At 51.1% G+C, this 17819-nt stretch overlaps 1 protein-coding gene across 1 annotated transcript in view; it reads left to right on the plus strand.

Annotated features, from left to right (window-relative positions):
* Positions 1–3711: 3711 nt before the first annotated feature.
* RASAL1 (RAS protein activator like 1) overlaps positions 3712–17819 on the plus strand; it is a 54366-nt gene continuing 40258 nt past the window's right edge. Inside the window, exons 1-5 of the mRNA XM_019506621.1 lie at positions 3712–3724; positions 6888–7071; positions 12588–12701; positions 14111–14172; positions 14913–15042. Coding sequence (XP_019362166.1) covers positions 3712–3724; positions 6888–7071; positions 12588–12701; positions 14111–14172; positions 14913–15042 — 503 coding nt within the window. The remainder of the gene's footprint in view (positions 3725–6887; positions 7072–12587; positions 12702–14110; positions 14173–14912; positions 15043–17819) is intronic.

Genomic DNA, 17819 nt, shown 5'->3' on the forward strand with positions numbered 1-17819 from the left:
GATTTATCTAGCCTTTGACATATCGTTCCATAGCTGGATCCCTTTGACCAAGAGTGCTTTATCTTCAGCCCTCACATTAGTTTTGAGCTCTGTTATCCCAGAGGAGTACAGGTGTGCAGCTGGGTCCTTAAAAGAACAAGGACCCTGCTTTTCCTCTCACTTACTCTGGTGTATATCAGGAGTAACTGCCTTGTGTTCAGTGGAGTAACTCAACAGAGTAGGACAGCATAGTGCAAAACAGATGTAATGCTGAGAAGCCCAAAGTAACGAAGAATTAAGAGCTAAATATTTGGCACCAAATAAGGAGGGGGGAAAGGTTGAAAGAACTCAGTTTGGTTAGTCTAGATAAGAGAAGAGTGAGGAAGACATGATAACAGTCTTCAACTATGTTGAAATTTCATGCAAAGAAGGTTCTATATTGCTCCCAGTGTCCACTGGTGGTAGCAAAAGTAGTCCTGGATTTGAACTGCAGCAAGGGGCATTTAGTTTGGAGATTAAGGAAAACTTTCTAACAGTACAGAGAATTAGGCACTGGAATAGATGCCCTAGGGAAGCTGTGGCATTTCCATCATTGAAAGTATTTTCAGAGGAGGTTAGACTAACATCCACTGGGATTGATTTAGGGATAGCTGATTCTATCTTGGGTGACAGAGATAACTTAGATAACCTCTCATTTCTGGCACTTTTTCGCTATAAGTAAATTCTGAATTCTTAACCATTTTAGGTAGCAAACATCTGAGTTACAAGGGACAAATCTGCTTTGATAGGAAAGGACTTTTTAAGGGTGAGATCAGCTGCTTGGTTGAAATAAAGTTAGACAAGCTTTTGAATCAGGTCGGAGGAGGGAAGCAAGCACAGTGAAAGAGAGGAAATAAATTCTTCTTCATTATTAGGGATGTTATCAAGTAACCAGCACTTCAAAGCACAGTGAAAGGAACCTAAATTATGAGTACGAGCTAGTGATATTTATCTGTACATGCACATTGCTTCTGTACATATGAACCTCCTTTGATTGCTCTCTATTAAGTGTTAAGATACATAAAGTAGTTTGTTACCAAAGAATTAGGTAAATATTGTGTAAATAATCCTATCATTAGTAAGTAAATACTTTATCTGCAATGAGCTTACTGCAAAGATCAAAAACCACAAGTCAGTAGCCCTCCACTTCTCACTCAAATAAAAAAAACTCAGGTGGCCTGCTAAGATTACAAGTTCTAAAAATGAATGAATCTTAAGTTCCTTGATGTGTCTTCTGATTTTTTTTGATCATTGTGTGTGTGTGTGTGTGTGTGTGTGTGTGTGTGTGTGTGTGTGTGTGTTTAAAATGAAATTGATCCTTTCATGTAAAAAATGTGGAAATCCTTGGATCTTTTGAATGTATTCTAACTACTTCCTGTCCTTGCAGTAGCATGACATGGATAGTGCTCTCCCATTCTCTTGCCTGACACATTGCAAGTTAAAGGGTGTTTTTGATGTTTCTGGCATCACACCTGGTAGTTTTGTGTAAGAGTTTGTTCCCAAAGTTTTGAAGAGCACATCAGACAAATGCCTATCTAGGATGTCTTAGACCAGTGGTCTCCAAAGTGGGGTGCGTGCAAGACGATTCATTGGGGTGCAGGAAGAAAATATTAGAACTTCTATTTATATTTATATAAATATAAATGGATTGGGGGTGCATGCTCAAAAATTTTTTACTTATAGGGGTGCGCGATCAAAAAAAAGTTTGAAGACCACTGTCTTAGACAAGAGTGAACCTGCCTTGGGCAGGTTGTCCCTCCTAGCTCTGCTCTCCTATGATTCCATGGAACTAGATATTGTAGCTTTGTTGGCTTTGCTAGTTTAGCAAATTCATAATACTTTGGACCAGTCAAAAGTAACATTTCTCAGCAGATAAAATCTGGGGCTGCAAACAGTCTCCTTGCTGTTGTGGCTAGTGCCACAATTCACTAGCAACCTATTAGTGGCCTTTTCAGGGGAATACCTTATGACCCACACTGTACCTCCTAATAAAGACCAGTTGCTTCTATGAAGTTAATTTTTTCTGCATCCAAAGCAGTGTGTTGGAGCTTGTTTCAAACACTCTGGAATAAAGTAATCCACATATTAGCCTCTCACGTTGGCTGGCTTTACTGTGGTCAGTGGACCTCTGCTGATACATAGGAGCTGGATATGTAATTCTGTGGTGCTTTTCTGGGTGGTCCTAGGTCTTCCTTATCCATGTTCTGTCTAAAGTACCTTTGCCATAGATGTGCCAACTGCCAAGGTCAATGTGAGATGGAGTGAAAAGCCTCTGACAGGTCCCCCTCTGTGCCTGGGATGTGGGGGATCTGAGCCAGGCTTAATTATACTGGTGCAGGTGGGGAAGTACATATTTTTTATGTGCATTTTTTTTTTTCTCCAGGTCCCAAGTCTCGGCTGCTAAGTGTTACTTAGGCTGGGCTTAGTCACTTGCCTTGCCTATGCCAGCCAGAGGAGGAGGGTCTTTGATCAGAACTGTGCTGGAGTTGCAGTTATCATGAACTACCTCCATACAGTGATGGGTCTCATCACTGAGGCCTGGTCTGTTCGGCAAAGATCACACCCTCTACCTGGCTTGGGTGTCTTGGCCAACCCTATCTACTTAGCTTCTGCTGTTCAGGGTTAGGGTGTAGTTGAGCCAGCAGAAAAAATACCCTTCTTTTGTCTTTCACCATTACTCCAGTAAGAGGCTCTGCTGCCATGCTGTACTGACATCGTTGAGGCGGCAGCAGCCCCTTGAGTACAGCAGCCCCTAGAGGAACCAGCAGTGGCCCCCCTCCTGGGATCGGATCAGCATAGAGATTTGTTCAGACCCGGGGTGTTGTGTGAGGCTTCTTGCAGGCTAGAGGTCCAGGTCTGAAGATGAGCTTGCAAGACTGGGGCTTACATTCTTCCTTGGATGTCTGATGCAAAACACATGTGCCTGAGGACAAAGAGGAGATTTTGCTATTTCAGTTCAATGCAAATCTCTCCCAAAAGGGATAGTGAGTATACCCAGATTTTATGGCACTTGCCTTTGCAAAAGCGGCAAGAAAAAGAAATATTAGCTCTTGTTTAAAACTCTCCGTGACTTATGCCTCTCTTAGTAACATCACTACAAACTCTCAAGAGTTCTTCATGCTTGGATAATTACCCTTCCCTCGAGGGGCTTGAACCCTGGGCTTTTTGATGCTGACAGCATAGACTTCTGTGACTCGAGCTGAAGAAGTCACAAAATGAACGTGCAAGCAGGAGTGGGCTCGATGTGGGTCTGCGACAAGAAGGACATGACTATATCATAATATGGCCGCTGTAAACTGTTCGATTGATCTAGTCTTGTAGTGAGACGTTCAAGGCTTTTTTCTTCACGTAATAAAGGAGAGAAAATCACTGTTGACGTGGGAGCCTGGCTGTGGCTTTAACTGGAGCGAATCTACCTCACCACAAGGAGTGCTGGCTTGTTCTCATGTGTTTACACAGGAAATAGCTCTGAGCAGATTATTAGTGTGCTATTGGGCACTGTTTTAGGTAACTCCCTTGTCTTAGCTCCTTGTTTCTTTCTTCTCTCTCTCTCTTTTTTTTTTAGCTGCAACATTGTGGTTGCTCAGGAAACTGCCTTGCCCTCAATGCCAAGAAAGGGTTAAGTCCAGGTAGGCCCCAGGCAGTTGAGAGACTCTCATCATGTCATGGTGACACAGTGTGTGTCCCGGCATCATGACATTGGGAGGTGGGTTGCTACAGAAACTCTGTGGGCTGGTGTAGTGGCAGAGCCCGGGGATGCTTGGATAAACCCTTTTTTCAGGGAGATTTTCACGTGGTGGCACGAAGAGCCAATATGCACCTTCACCTCTGGGGTAGAGCAGGTTATCTGGCGTTATATGCAGAGGGAAAAATAGTGCTATCTGGTGGGCTTGTTGGTGGAAAAGGCAGCAGAGGCATATATACATGGACGCTGGCAGATCTCCAGCTTTCATCCTAAAGGCCTCCAAGTGCTTTATGTTCTAGAGCCATGCGGCCATGTCTGGGTGGTAGGGCAGCCGCCTGGATATAAAACAACACAGTTCGTTGGGACGAGGGTAAAATGGTAGTTGAGGGAACTCTGACTCTTGCAAGAAGTGCTGTGAGACTTTCAACAGGGCTGGACATGGGTCAAATTCTGCTCCCATTGAAGTCAATGCTACTGGCATGAGCCAGTTCTGGTTGCTTGGCATCCGGCTGTCATTGCCCGTGTAGAGCAACGTTTCATCTGCTGGAAAGGACAGAGCTGCCCTGCTAGGGCTGAGGCTGCTGTAACCAGGATTTGAACCATTGCCACCCAGCAATCTTGGCATATAAACCATGCACTGAATGTGTACAGTGCCTAGCTCAGCACAATCCTGGTCCATGGTTGGTGCTCATGCCAGACAGCTAATAAATATGGTATTGAGACTTTCCCCTTGTTATAGAAACCGTGAGCTTAACCCCTGAGGTGCAAGAACCCAGCATAGTCCAGAAGGAATTGGAAAGTCGCTCTGGGGGGGTGATGGGAGCAAGGAGATATCATGGCTTGAATGGACCTGTTTGGACAGCATTGTTTGCTCTGGTTAATGTTCTGTAGCACGTGGGTCCCTGAACCCGTGGATTAGAATTCATCGGCTGCTTGCCCATTCGGAGAGCTCAGAGGAGGCTTATTTCCAGAGTCATTATAGGTGTCAGGCTGGCTCTGCAGGTAGCATTTCACCTCTGAGGGCATGTTATGCAGTTAACCCTGGGCTCCTATCCAGGTTGTAGCCCAAACCTCTCCCTACTGTTGATGTGCATGCCAGCCTTTAGCTGTGTTTGAAGGCTAAATCTGAATTCCAGGTGAGATTATACAATTTAGGGGTCAGCTGTAGCTGGGTCTGATTAACTTCAGGCTGTAACTCGCTCGTTTTGTAGTGAGGGTGCCAAATTTAAATCACTCGAGCAGTGACAGTCCTCCACTGCCTTCCCACAATTCCTCCTGAAAGGGAAACTAGTCCAGCCATGATGGGCTGGGAAGCGATCCTAGAAGATCTCAGCACAAAGGAACAAGCTTATATCCCCAGGCAGAGAGGGGTGAGCACAGAAACACCAGGACACACTAACACAGCGAGGGCACTATTTCCATGGATCTTTATCTCTGAAAGGTAGCAGGTTTATCCTGTGCTTCTCAGCCTTTCTTACTTCCTCAACTCAATACAGTATTTTTGACTGGTCTTATGTCTTTAATCCTAAATACCACCCCTTTCAAGCTCCTCCAATGGATATGATACCTACACAGCCTCCTCCATGCCCATGTGTGGAATGCAGCCACCTCTGGGGTGGGCCTGGGTTGCAGCTTGGAGCAATGCAGCAAATCTTTGCTTGTCTCAACATGTGTCCCTCCAGAGGATAGCTTGGGGACAGTGAGGGGTGCTGGGTCCTGTGGAAACTATAAGGGGAGCTTGACTCTGGCAGCATGTAACTAATGTGCAAAGAGATGTAGTTAGCCTGAAGTCAAGTAGAAGACGGGATAGGTTTGCACCAAAGTAGCCTACTTTGGTTAGTCTCTAAAAGGTGTGAATTTATCCTGCCTTCAGCATGTAACTACCTGTGACAAACCTGTCCTGAAAAGCAAACCCCTGAGACTCTGGGTTAATGATCTGAATGTGACTCACTGGCCCATGTAGAGAGGTCAAGAAGCTTGCATTAGGTTTGGCTTGCATAGGTGGCTCATCCTGAGCAGGCAGCAGAGGCTCGTGGTGTAGAATCAAGGCTGCAGGTTTGATCCCTGCTTCTGATGATCCACTGGTGGCCCTTCCAGTCCAGGGCAAACCCTGCCCAGTCCCACTCAGTGGCTGTGCCCTGGTTCCTTTGATGAGTTATCCAGCATAGCCTGCTGCCAGCCTTGCCCAGACTCCAGACTTCCAATCCTCTCCCAGCTGGTCTCACTGAGGAGGGAATCTTCCTGCTTTCCATCAAGCAGAAAGCCTTGCCCTGGCTCTCCAGGGTTCGTTACTCGGAGGGGAACTGCCTGCTGCTAACAGCTCATTCCCTGGGTCAATAGCCCTTGGCAGATTTGGTAAGGCAGAGGTTATCTCTGATGCTGTCAGAACAGTGACTCCAAGCAAGTCTGGGGAACCCCACCACACCAGTTTGTCCAGGGGGGCTGAGAGAAGGCACATCGAGAAGCTGCCTGAGCCCTTGGCAAACACCCGTTCCCTACTCCCACCATCAACAGCTTCCCTTTCAGGACCAAATGGTCCTTTACAGTTCTGTCATCATGGACTTGGTCCTGGTTCAGCAGCCCTCAAGCACTATGAGACGTTCTCCCTGCGGGATTCCTGCAGACACCAGGGGGCTGGACTGAAGCCTCTGGTGGTTCCCTCAGGCGGGCACTATCTTCAATAGAAGTTGTTGCTCCCTGCAATCCTTCCCTACCTGGGCCTTTGCCTCTTTCTTCTGTGCTGCCCCCCCATTACCAATATAAACTGCTGCTTCCCAAAGAGTCATTCCTCCCTGTAAGAAATAGCATGTAGGCTTGGCATGTAGGGTTAAAGCAGAGGGGTCAAGGTGCCCAGCTGGAGCAGATGAGTCCAGCAGTGCAGCTAGGGTTGAGGGGTTTGTCACTGGAAGGTGTATGTGGAGATGGGCATGGGGGGGGTGGGGGCAGGAAGGGGAAGGGAGCCTGCCTCAAGGTGGTTTGCTCAGGGAAGTGGGGGGATACCATTGACTCAGTGATCACTTCGCCCATCAGATGTCCTGTTATAGGAGGTAGCTGTTCCAACTTGCTCTTCTCAGGGGGCATCCTGTGGGTGCAGCCTCTCCTCTACCAGGGCAAGAGTGCCTGACTTCATACACCATAGTGACTGGTGCTGCACACCGCAAAGCCACTCAGCCTCTGCCACCAGGTGAAGTCCTGCCAGAGCCTTCCCCAGGCTCCTGCAGTGCTCGCCTCCAGTGCGTCAGAGCCCTATGGGAGGACCTGCCTCCCACCAGTGCCCCAGGTAATACTGCATGTTTGCCTTCCCTCCCAAGGTCTGGTTCCAGTGACCCCTACTGCATCGTCAAAGTCGACAACGAGGTTGTAGCCAGGTGAGTGCCTGTCTCCAGCTGGGAGTGGACCTGGGGCTGGGCTGGGCAGGAGCTGGATGGGTTCCCTGGCAGGGGTCAGCTGTTGGGTGTAGCAGAGACCAAAGTGCACAGCAAAGTGCCCCTGTCTGGCTCATGTTGTGTCTGCAGGCCAGGTTCCTGTGGAGTTTCCAGGACGTGACACAGACTAAAACTGGTGCCACTGGGGCCATCACCACCAGCCTTCCAGCCTGGTCCCTGCAAACATGCCTCATAGCCAGTCCAGTCCCATCACAATACAAACAGCTGCTGTGTTAGGCCTGGAACTGAAGTCCTCACCACTCTTGGAACTGCCCAGCCAGCTTTGTGGTGCCAGTAGGGCCTTTAGCCAGCTGGACTGGGTGAAGACATGCTGTGCCCAGAGACTGAAACCACATGCTAAACCTACCATGCCAGGCAGCAGTACTCTCAAACACCCTGGGCTGCCCTGCCTTCTAGATGGGGAGCAGGGGGTCCATGTCCATGTGGCGCTGCAAGCAGGGTAATTAGTGTGGGGTGGGCTGATTTGCACATGATTAGCCCACCTGAATCACTGCATGGGTATAGCTATCCTGCCTCCAAATGCAGCCCACATGGAACAGCATTGTGTTTGAGGCCTGCTACCTCCTGACATGGTAAGTTTGCTGTGTAGACATGCTTATTTTAAGAGACTACATCCCAGCCTTGCATGCTATAGAACCAGGCTTCAAAAAGGGACTTTCATGTGTTGGTGCCAGACAATTGAACCATGTGGTAAACACCCAAGCAGGAAGGATGTAGAAAAAAGGCCCTGAGGCCAGTGCAGCAGAGAATTGGGGATCTCCATGCACAGGAAAACGGAACTTTTTGCTTGTTGGACCCATGGCAGGGGGTTTAAAGCCTGGGGGAGGCAGTGTGATCAGTCCCTACTTTGGGGACAGAATTGATGTAGGGTTGCATTCCCCCAACCTTTCCAGAGCTCCAGGCAGGGGCAGAGTTAATGTGTCTCTTGCAGGTGAATGCTTTGTGAAGGTGGCCTTCTGGTTAAACCTCTCCAGCCTTTTCTCCTTTTATACAAACTTCCTTACTACCAAATACTGTCTTGGCACTAATCACTTGAACACTGGCACCTCTCTGGCACTGGGGTTTTGTCAGTGCTTGCTGTGTCCCATCAGGGACGAGGCTTCTCACCAGCTGGTTCACTCCCTTTGTGCCCTTGGAAAGTGTCTTGTTGTCCTGGCTTGCAACACCACTTGGACAAGAGAAGAGGGCAGGGCAGGAGTGGGGACAACAAGGGTGGGACAGAAAGGAAGTGGAGCACAGGACTGAACCCAGGAGCTCAGGGGTCTCATCCCAGCTCTGTTGCTGATTCTGTTTGACTTCAGGCCAGTCACTGAAGCAACTGCTAACTTTAGGTCATTTTGCTTTGGGTTCCTAGTTTGAGGCATCAGGGAGTTTCCTACTGAGAAGTCAGACCCTGTTGTTCCAGCTGAAGGTGCTGAGTGCTGGGGGTCACTGTACCTCTGGCGGTCGGGCCCTGGGCCCACATCTAAAATCCTCTGCCCCTTCTGAAAATAAGCGACTTCATCGCACTGTGCTTCTGTCTTTCTGTGACTTGGGGCAACAATGCTGACCTCCTAGAGTAGAGGGGGTGTGAGGTGCTGTTCATTAGGATATGCAAGGGGCCTGGGGGTTCTCGGGTGGAAGGTGCTGGTGCCAGTCCCTGTGATGGGGGCGCCATATTGCTCGCTTGACAAGTAGGTGCCTCTGTCTCCACCTGTCTCTACTGCCCCTGTGCCAGCCTCAATTGGGAGAGTTGTAGAGCATCACACTTCACTGAGGAATCTGTGCGAGGCCCAGTCCGCTTCACCAGCCCTTGCCATAACTCCACCTGCCCCAGGCTGGCTTTCCAAAGTGTGCATTGCTGCCACCCCACTACCTGGATGGGCACTCTTGCCCCTCAGCTCTTCTGTCCCATTCCCTGAGCCATCCTTACAGCTCTCCCCATTGCCAGCTGCCATAGATGGCAGGGTACGAAGGGCATCTGGGCTGTCACCATGGTGCAGCCACCTACCTGTGTTGCCATGTTGCATCTTTAATGCCACATCACCATGCCACATCACTTCTGGGTGCCAAGTTCGGGGGAGGGTGAGGGGGATTGAGCAGTGCTGGGCCACTGTGCAAGGCTCTTGTGTCGATCCCCAGGCTGGCTTAAGACACTGATCAATTCAACTTGCTCCTACTGAACCTGAACGCAGTGATCCTGCATCTAAATGCAGCCCTAGGCAGAGGGGACACTGGTGCAGGTCGGGGTGGGAAAGCATTGCCTGGGCTGGGTTTGTTTCCCCACCCCTGCAGTCCCCAGCACCCCAAGCCCCTGGCAGTGCAGAGAAGCTGCTCTAGAGCTGTCTAGTGATGAAATGGTTACTACGGAGAAGTCCATAAATTATTCCCCCTTCTGGAGAGTCAGCAGTGTCTCCCGTTTCTAGCCAGCTGCCTGGGGGCTTACTTAGGAGAGTGATGGGGGTGGGGAGAGAGGCCTGGCATAGGGGCCTGGGGCAGGTGGGGTGGACATGGCTGTGAGTGGACCCCATATGTTCATCCAGTGCCCCTTTCTCACACAGTCCCATCACTCTGTGCTGCCCCTCTCCTTCGCTCTTCTGTTTCTATCCCTCCCTCCCTTCCTTCCTCTGGAATTCATTTCCACTTCCCACATGCAGTCCCACCTGGCACAGCCTTCATTGGGAACCCTCCAGTTGTCCTGTCCCTGAAGCCCCAGGTGCAATCAAGGGCAACCCTATCATCCTTTGTACCATGGTGATAGCCAAGCACTTGAGATGAGCTAACCATGACACTTAAATCAGATGCCTCCTGTGAAGTTTGGGCCTAGAAATTTTTCTCTGCTGTGTCTGAATCCAAACAGTTGGAGCTCGGTAGTTCCAGGCCCAGTGCTGAGGTCATTCCTGCCCGCCCCACTGGCAGCAACATGCTCTAGCGTGGATGCTCTGGGCCTTCTCGGAAGCCCTCCTCTCCCAGGGACTCGCAGCTCCCCCTCTCCCCGTAGCTCTTTTTTGTTTGCAATGGAGAAATTTTCAGGCTGGAGGTCAGCACTAGGTGCAAAAGCTAAGGAGGGTGGTGGTGGGGGGAATCTTTCTGCCTGTCAGGGATCACGCCCTAAAAACACCTCTGGCACATCCTTTCTGCTGCACGTGGTGCCTGGCTCCTCATTCATCCCCCAAGCCTGCCCCTTCTGAAGAGCAAGGTCCCTGGCATGTGTGGCTATCAAGCAAGGATGCCAAGGTGGCCCAGTTGGGAGAAGCCAGCCCCTCCATCTCCTCCTACCCTGGAGGTCTGAATTCCCAGAAAGAGCTTGGGTCCTTGGCCTCGGGTGTCCCCCCAGGAAGAGAAGGGGAGAAAAAGCAGAAGTTCTGGATGCAAAATGAAGGCAGGAGGGAGCTTGGGGAATCCCTCTGAAGGTCATCCAAAGGATGCTGTATCCGTGCTGGCTGAGATGCCAGTGCTGCGTGCCCCAGGGTTGGAGACCCAGGAGTGGGGAAGTCCAGAGCTCTAATCTCTGACTTGCTGGTCCCTTCATCCCTCTGGAGCAAATTAATTCCTGGGGTTGTTCCACTGATCACTGTGCCTGGAGTTGATCCTCTGTGCCTCAGTTTTCCCCTGTCTAAAACAGGGCTAACAATGGTTTCCAGTCTCCTGTCCACAGAAGGGATTGGGAGGGCTGATTGGCTTATCTCTGCCTAGCACTTGAATGCTGCAAACTGCTTCAGCTTGCTTTATTCCCCATTTTATGGGGTGCGAGGAGCCTAGAACCTGTTGCCATGTCCAACTGAGCTGGCTTCCTTTCCCTCTCGCCCCATGCACAGTGATGAAGGCACCAGAGCAGCCAGGCTTGGAGGTTTCCTTGGGCATCTGGGCTTTTCTTACCTGGCAGGCAAAACACCATGTATCTGGGTCAAAGAAAGCAGTTTTCCTTAAGCGTTCCCAGGGGTAACTGGTCTTCTGGCATGGTTTAGTACCTCTTGAGGTGTTGGGGCTTAATGCCCATTTTATGGAAATGGGAGGCTCCTCCCTAGCTTGCTTCTGCAGCCAATGGATGAGGGCAGGTGAAACTTGGGGGCATCTGAACCCCAAGCCTCTGGGCTTGGGCCTGCATGTAGGATGCCTGCCAAAAGATGTTGGAAATATCTGAAGCCCCTGGTGAGGGTGGAGGATAAATGGCCCTACAACCAGCAGACATGATTCTGGACTGACTTGATTTGGCTGATTTGGCTTGGAACATGAACAATTCCTTTAAAAAGAAAAAAAAATCTGGGCTTTGCTGTCACTGGTTCAATCCCAGTCCTCCCATCTCTGCTCAAATATTTGCTCTCGAGAATGTTAATGACATTCAAATGGGTTTGAAGAGAGATTGAGCTGAGAGGAGTTATCTCGTGCTGAGTAAACTATTAACTAGAGAGGTTTGATGGGCTGTGGAGCTGGCACAGGGACAGCGTGGGGCTCTTGGGATTAATTCACAAGCCTGTCTAAGCTTCACTTCGCCAGCAGCAGTGAAATAGTAATATAATCAGTGTCCCAGCTTCCGGCTCCATGTGCTACATGCACTGCTTGGCTCATGTCAGTGTCCCCTCATGGCTACCCCAGATGACAAGCAGGAACTGAGCAATACCTTTCCATGGAGCTGGGAGCTGACTGCCCCCTCCCCACCCTTCAGCTTCACTTCAGCCAGGCTTTGCAAGCTGAGTGGCTGTGGTCCCTAGCAGATGGACCAGGTCTGGGATGCTGCCTGTAGGGGAGCAAGAAATAGTGTTGTACAACCCTAACTCTGCACTTGGCAATAATTGCATGCTCCAGAGTGGTGTGCGTATGCTGCTAAAGATGTGTGCACATGCATGTACTTATATGCCTGCATGTTGAAGACACATACACAATGCATGCTTACTGCCAGGGGCATGGGTGCATGTGTGTGCTGTTGGGGATGCATGTGCACATTTGTTGCTGGGACATGGATGTGCACATGTGTGTGCCTGCTGTCAGGTGTGTGTGTGTGTGTGTGTGTGTGTACTTGCATGGGTGTACTGCAGGGGAAGGTGTGTTCCGCTGGATGGGACATGTCCATGGCCATGCTTTGGCATTTGCATGCTTGGGGTGTTGGCTGGGCACAGGAATTAGCAGCAGGATTCCCCTGTGGTGGGAGGGCTGGGAGGTTGTCTATAGATCTTTGCTGTGCTCTGGGTTTAGTTGGCTGCATCTGCTGGAGTAGGTAGCATCACATCTGGGTCCCTAACATATGGTTTGACCCCTCGGAGCTGCAGGTTGGGTGACAGCTCTACCAGGCCTGAGGTGGTCCCTCAATCACAAGGTTTGGCCTGCCCCTCTCCCTTGCCCCACTGCACCTGATTGAAGCCTCTGTATCTCCTTCCCATACCCTTGGACTGAAAGTACTGGAGCAAATCTGCAAGTGCCCTTGGCATTGAACACCTCCCCACCCCACTCTGTGCTTGCAGGACTGCGACTGTGTGGAAGAACCTGAACCCCTTCTGGGGTGAAGAGTACACCCTGCACCTGCCCCTGGGCTTCCACAGCCTCACTTTCTATGTGCTGGATGAGGACACCATTGGGTAAGGGGGAGGCGGAGGGGAGCTCAGAGCATGGACAGCACCTGGCACGGGCTCTATTTGGAGCACTAGCAGTGGGTGGGAGGAGGGAGGGGTTTGCTGAGCAGAAGCTGCTTGGAGCCAATAGATCTGCAGGCTCCTGCTCTCGGTGCCTGTCCCCGTTGCCTTCCTGAGCCAGAAGCAAACAGGCAGCAGGATTGTTCATTGATTTCCTTTCCCTAATGCCCTGGCAAATGCCCCCTCCTGACCCCTATGGCTCCCCTGCAGCCTTCCAGGGTCCCCCGGGTTGGGAGGCCCAGATGAGAGCGCTGAAGGCCCTGTGTTGCTAGGAAGGATGTTCCAGCCTGCACGTCTCCATAGCAACGAGATGAGGAGCATTGCGCTGTCCCTTTCATAAGGGCATGGGACTTGGGAAGGGCCTCTATGGTGACAGTAGTCAGCACTGGCTGGGAGCCAGAGAGAACCACAGTGTGTGCCTATATCTCTTAGCAGCCAGAAAAGCCCCCCACGCCCCACAAAGATGCACACAATTTGCATTCACTACATTCAATTCCTTTTCTTTCCCTGCCATGAGGGAAGATCCCAGGTCAGGAAACACTGCACGTCATCCCTGCATGGAGCTCACCTGGGACTAGGAAGCCCTCACGGCCCTTAGGGGAGAGGGGTCAGATCTGAGGAGTGGCCACACCTGGGGCTGGGGCGTGCCAGGAGCTCTGAGCATTGGTGCTGGCTGCCCCGCGCCCTTTCCAAGCACGGGGCATAAACTGCAGCCAACACAGATTTCATTCAGTGACTCAGACCCTGGGCTGGCAGAACTGGCTGGGACTGGGAAGTCCTGGCATACCCTTGGCAGAGCTTTCTTAGCAGCTCTCTGGCCCTTTATTGACACATCACAGTCTTTTCCTCTGGAGCTGAGGGACTGGACAAAAGGGGTCTCTGTAGCAAGGAGGCGAGGCAGTATTAACTCTGAGCTCCTGGCTGCTGGAGTTACCAGAGCTAGGTCCTTCAGTGTGTGTGGTAAATCCACAAATGAGTGGGTATATGTGGACATGTGATTGTCCACTTAAATCCTCCTGGCTTCTGTAACATGGACACAGTACTTCCTTAGCTCCAGTGGGGGCAAAGCCATCCCTGGTTATGGGCAGTCTTGTTGCTGCAGTGATGGGCTCCATGTTCTCAGCACCTCAGTGAGGAAGAGGCTCGGCCTATTGGGGAACTGGGCAGAGAAGATGCCACACTCAGCAGTGTGGGGGGATCAGTGCCTCCCTGGCTCAAGGTAAGCTGGTATCTCCAGGCGGGGAGAGGTGAGCAGCCTGCGGAAGTGGTTGGTCGACTAGATAGTGTGTCCTATGTCCATGCAGGGAGATTAATAATGAGTCTCATAGCTCATCCTTGGCTCTGGTTCCTTGCAGACATGATGATGTCATTGGCAAGATATCACTCAGTAAAGAACAGATTTCTTCTCACCCACGAGGTAAGTGCTGGGGAGGAGGGATGCAGGGTTGTATCTCACCATCACAGTGGCTGGTTCATAGCAGGCGTGAAAGACAACACATGCCAACGCAGTAGCCTCCCTGTAACCCAGAGACCTAGCTTAAAATGTTAGACTTTTCCAGAGAGCAGAGTCTGTGAGCGCTCCTGGGATTAACACTCATGGCCCCGTGGAGAACTCTTCTAGCAGCACTGTGTCCCCTATTGCCCTGCATGGAGTGAGAAGGTGTGTCATGCCCCAGCTAAGAAGGAGCCACCTGCTCACATCCCTGATCCACCCAGACATTCACAATCCTATCCTGCATCTTGTGGTTTCTGGTATCATAGCTCCAGCTCCTGGAGCCATGTAATTAGGGGGCATTCTCAGGTTTTCATTTAAAAAATAAAAGAGTGTTTCTGACCTTTATGATGGTGGAGAAAAGCCTGGAAAAGTGACTACAGGGTCCTCTCTAGGCTCAGAAAGCAGATAAAGAGATACTGTCATGTATTACTGTGCTTGTTAGTCTTGTGGTTCAAGGGATACCCAACCTGTGGTGTCCGAGTGGTTGGTGTTGCTGATGCCACTGCTCAGCCCTCTCCTCGGGCAGGTGGTAGGATCAGCAAGAATGGCTTGTGACTGTCAGCACCATTCAAATTCCATGCTGTGATATGCCCTCCTGGCACCCAGCACCCTGAGGTGTGGTGGGCCAGAGGGTACCAACCCAGCCTTCTCCACCCTTGTAGGCATCGACAGCTGGATCAACCTGACGCGAGTTGACCCCAATGAAGAGGTGCAGGGTGAGATCCGTTTGGAGCTGTGGGTGCTGGAGGAGCCCCACAGGAGAGTGCTACACTGCCACGTGATTGAGGCCAGGTAGGAGCACATGGCTCCATGCACTCCACCCCTGGACAACCCCTCTCTGTAGCCTCTTAGTGCCATCTCCCCTTCCCTCTCTCCTAGCCCTGTTGAGGAGATTCCCCCTTCTAGGAAGGAGCCACAGGTCCTTGAGACTAACTCAACCAGTTGGTTACCCTCCAGGCAGGGAAAGCAGTGTAAGAGGCCAGCTTGGGGAATCAGTTATTTTCCTGGAAGTGATGCCAACACTCTTCCCCCTGCCCTGGATAGGACTGTGCCACCTCAGGAGATGCCTGCTGTGTCTTGACTTCAACCCGGGGCCAGGCAGCTGGAGAACTAGACTAGTTAAGTGCTACCCCTTCGTTCTGTGCTCATGCTCCCTCCTCACACTCACAGCGTCATGGGGTTGGGGCAGAGGAAGCAAACAGGAGAGAAGCCATTGCATTTTGTAGGCAGAAGCAGGTGGGCAGCTGGACCTAGCTTGATCCTGTGTTCAAGCAAAGCCACTTGTGTTTTCCAGGTTGCTGCCTTCCCCTGATAGCTGTAGCACCTGGTGTTGGCTGCAGTTGCTGACCCCTGTGCTATTCAGTCCACATTTGATACAGCACAAAAACTGTGACTAAATTTCCTCCGTTCCCTACCCATCTGGCATGGTATCTGTAGCAAGAGGGAAGAATTGCAGATCCTTTCTAGCCCTGGCTTCTCATCTGCCTAGAGGCTTCAATGGAGACTAGGCTTTATTGTGCTGGATGTGAGACAGAGCCTGTCTCAAAGGGCTCACAGCCTAGATAGAGAAGAGGGACAGAGGAAGGGCCAGTTTATCCCCATTTTGCAGGTGAAAAACTGAGGCAGGGAGAGATTAAGTGCTGCAGCCAAAGTCACACAGGGGCCAGTGACCTTGATGGGAAATGAATCAACCTGTCCTCTCTAGACATTGAAGAAGATAAACAGGCACCTTTCAAGGGTAGGGACAGAAAGCGTTAATCATTTTATTTTCTTTTTATTTCATTATTTTTGTTCAAGTCCCTTTGCCGTTCCATTTTCACTGCTAAGCTGGCGAGAGCTTCTCGCCAGAGCTGTGAGCTCCCAGGGGTGGCTGGGAGGTGCGAGAGCTTGCCCAGGAGTGTGAAGAGATGAGGTGTTGGGAAGAGAGAAAAGCCGGCTCTGTGAATGTTTCAGATAATGACCCCCCACCCTTTCCTGTCACAGTATGAGGACGTTTAAACTTTAGAGCTCTACAAAGTGGGGGAGGGACTGGGCATCATGTGGGCAGGAGTTACATAAGCTCCCCAGCACAGCTCCACCCATGCTTCTCGTCCAGCACCTGCCGCTCCGCTGTTGTTATTCCAGGTCTGGGATTCCCACACAGCCAACTCTGCCCATGCCTCTCAGTCCCAGCTCACAGCCCAGCCCACCTGCGGTCCCAGCTCAGCTGATTCACTTCAGTCCTGCCTTGCCAGCCTTGCCTACTAGTGCAGACCTGAGCTTCCCATTTAATCTGTGTCCCAGCTCTGGGCTCCATGTGCTACATGTATGCTTGGCTCATGTCAGTGTCCCTCCATGGCTATCCCAGATAACAAGCAGGAGCTGAGCAATACCTTTCCATGGGGCATGGAGCTGGGAGCCGACCGCCCCCTCCCCCTCAGCTTCACTTGAACTGCAGCTCCAGGCTTCATGTGCTCCATGTGCTTCCCATACAATGAGCTCTGCCAGTACCCCTCAGTCCATACCCCTGATCCCACACTTCACTGCTCCAGTCTGAAGCCCCTTCCCATAAAGCTCTGCTGTCCAGTGCTGGGTGCCCACACCCAGCCCTGTTGGTGCCCCTCAATCCTGCCCCACAGTCCTCCTAACTACCCCACCATTCTAGGCCCTTTCCCAGGGCAGGGGATGCTGGTCTGGGCAACACTTCTTTGCATGTGGTTGGATGTTTGATGCTTCTCAGGTTGAGACACCCTGCCACACACACGCATACTTGCTCACTCACTCAGGTACATGCATGCACACGCCAACCCATCATGTCATGTGACTGTTCAAAGCTGGGTAGTGACAGTGCTCAGGAGTCCTGGGGGGAAAGGATCAGTGCCCTTAACCCACAAATCTCTTCACGCAGTAATTGATAAAGTGCCTCAGTAGCTTCATGGCCCCTTTTCCAGGCTGTGAGGTGATGCTATCCTACTGATTCTTTATAGCTTTCATTTCCAGCCCGCTTTCCATTGCCTGCAGTTCCTTCCCAGAGCATGGACACCACTTGGCTCTTGCTCTTTGTCTCCTCTTACGTCTCAAAGCACTTTCAGAGGAATCAGGTCTCACCATCCCCACTTGCTGATGGGAAAAGCTGAGACACTGAGTGGTGAAGGGGTTTGTCCTGGGTCGTGGCAGCCGAGCCAGGACTAGAACCGAAGTGTCCTGAGTTCTGCTGCAGTCTTAACTCTTCTTGCCCTAGGAGGATGGAGTCTCAATGTGGGGAGTAAATAGCAGGGTGGGGTCCCAGATGAAGGAGATGTAATCTTGTGGCTCTGGCACAGCCATGCTTACTGCTACTGGAGGGTGGGGTACCAGCCCCGATGCACATACACAGACAGGAGGCTGTCAGAGAGCAGTGATGTGCGCACACACAACAGACAGGAGGCTGTCAGAGACCAGTGCCAGGCAGAGAAAGCATCCTGTTGCCCTAGCAACCATAGTGGGCTCCTAGGCAACCAAGTGGCCACAAGGATGTGTCTGTGGAGGATGGGAGTGGGCAGGAGCCAGGAGAGAGGGGGTGTTGTTGTGAACAGCTGCCAGGAGCCTGA

The sequence above is a fragment of the Gavialis gangeticus genome, unplaced genomic scaffold (assembly GCF_001723915.1).
Source record: "Gavialis gangeticus isolate Ggan-Ray unplaced genomic scaffold, GavGan_comp1, whole genome shotgun sequence".
Lineage (NCBI taxonomy): Eukaryota > Metazoa > Chordata > Crocodylia > Gavialidae > Gavialis > Gavialis gangeticus.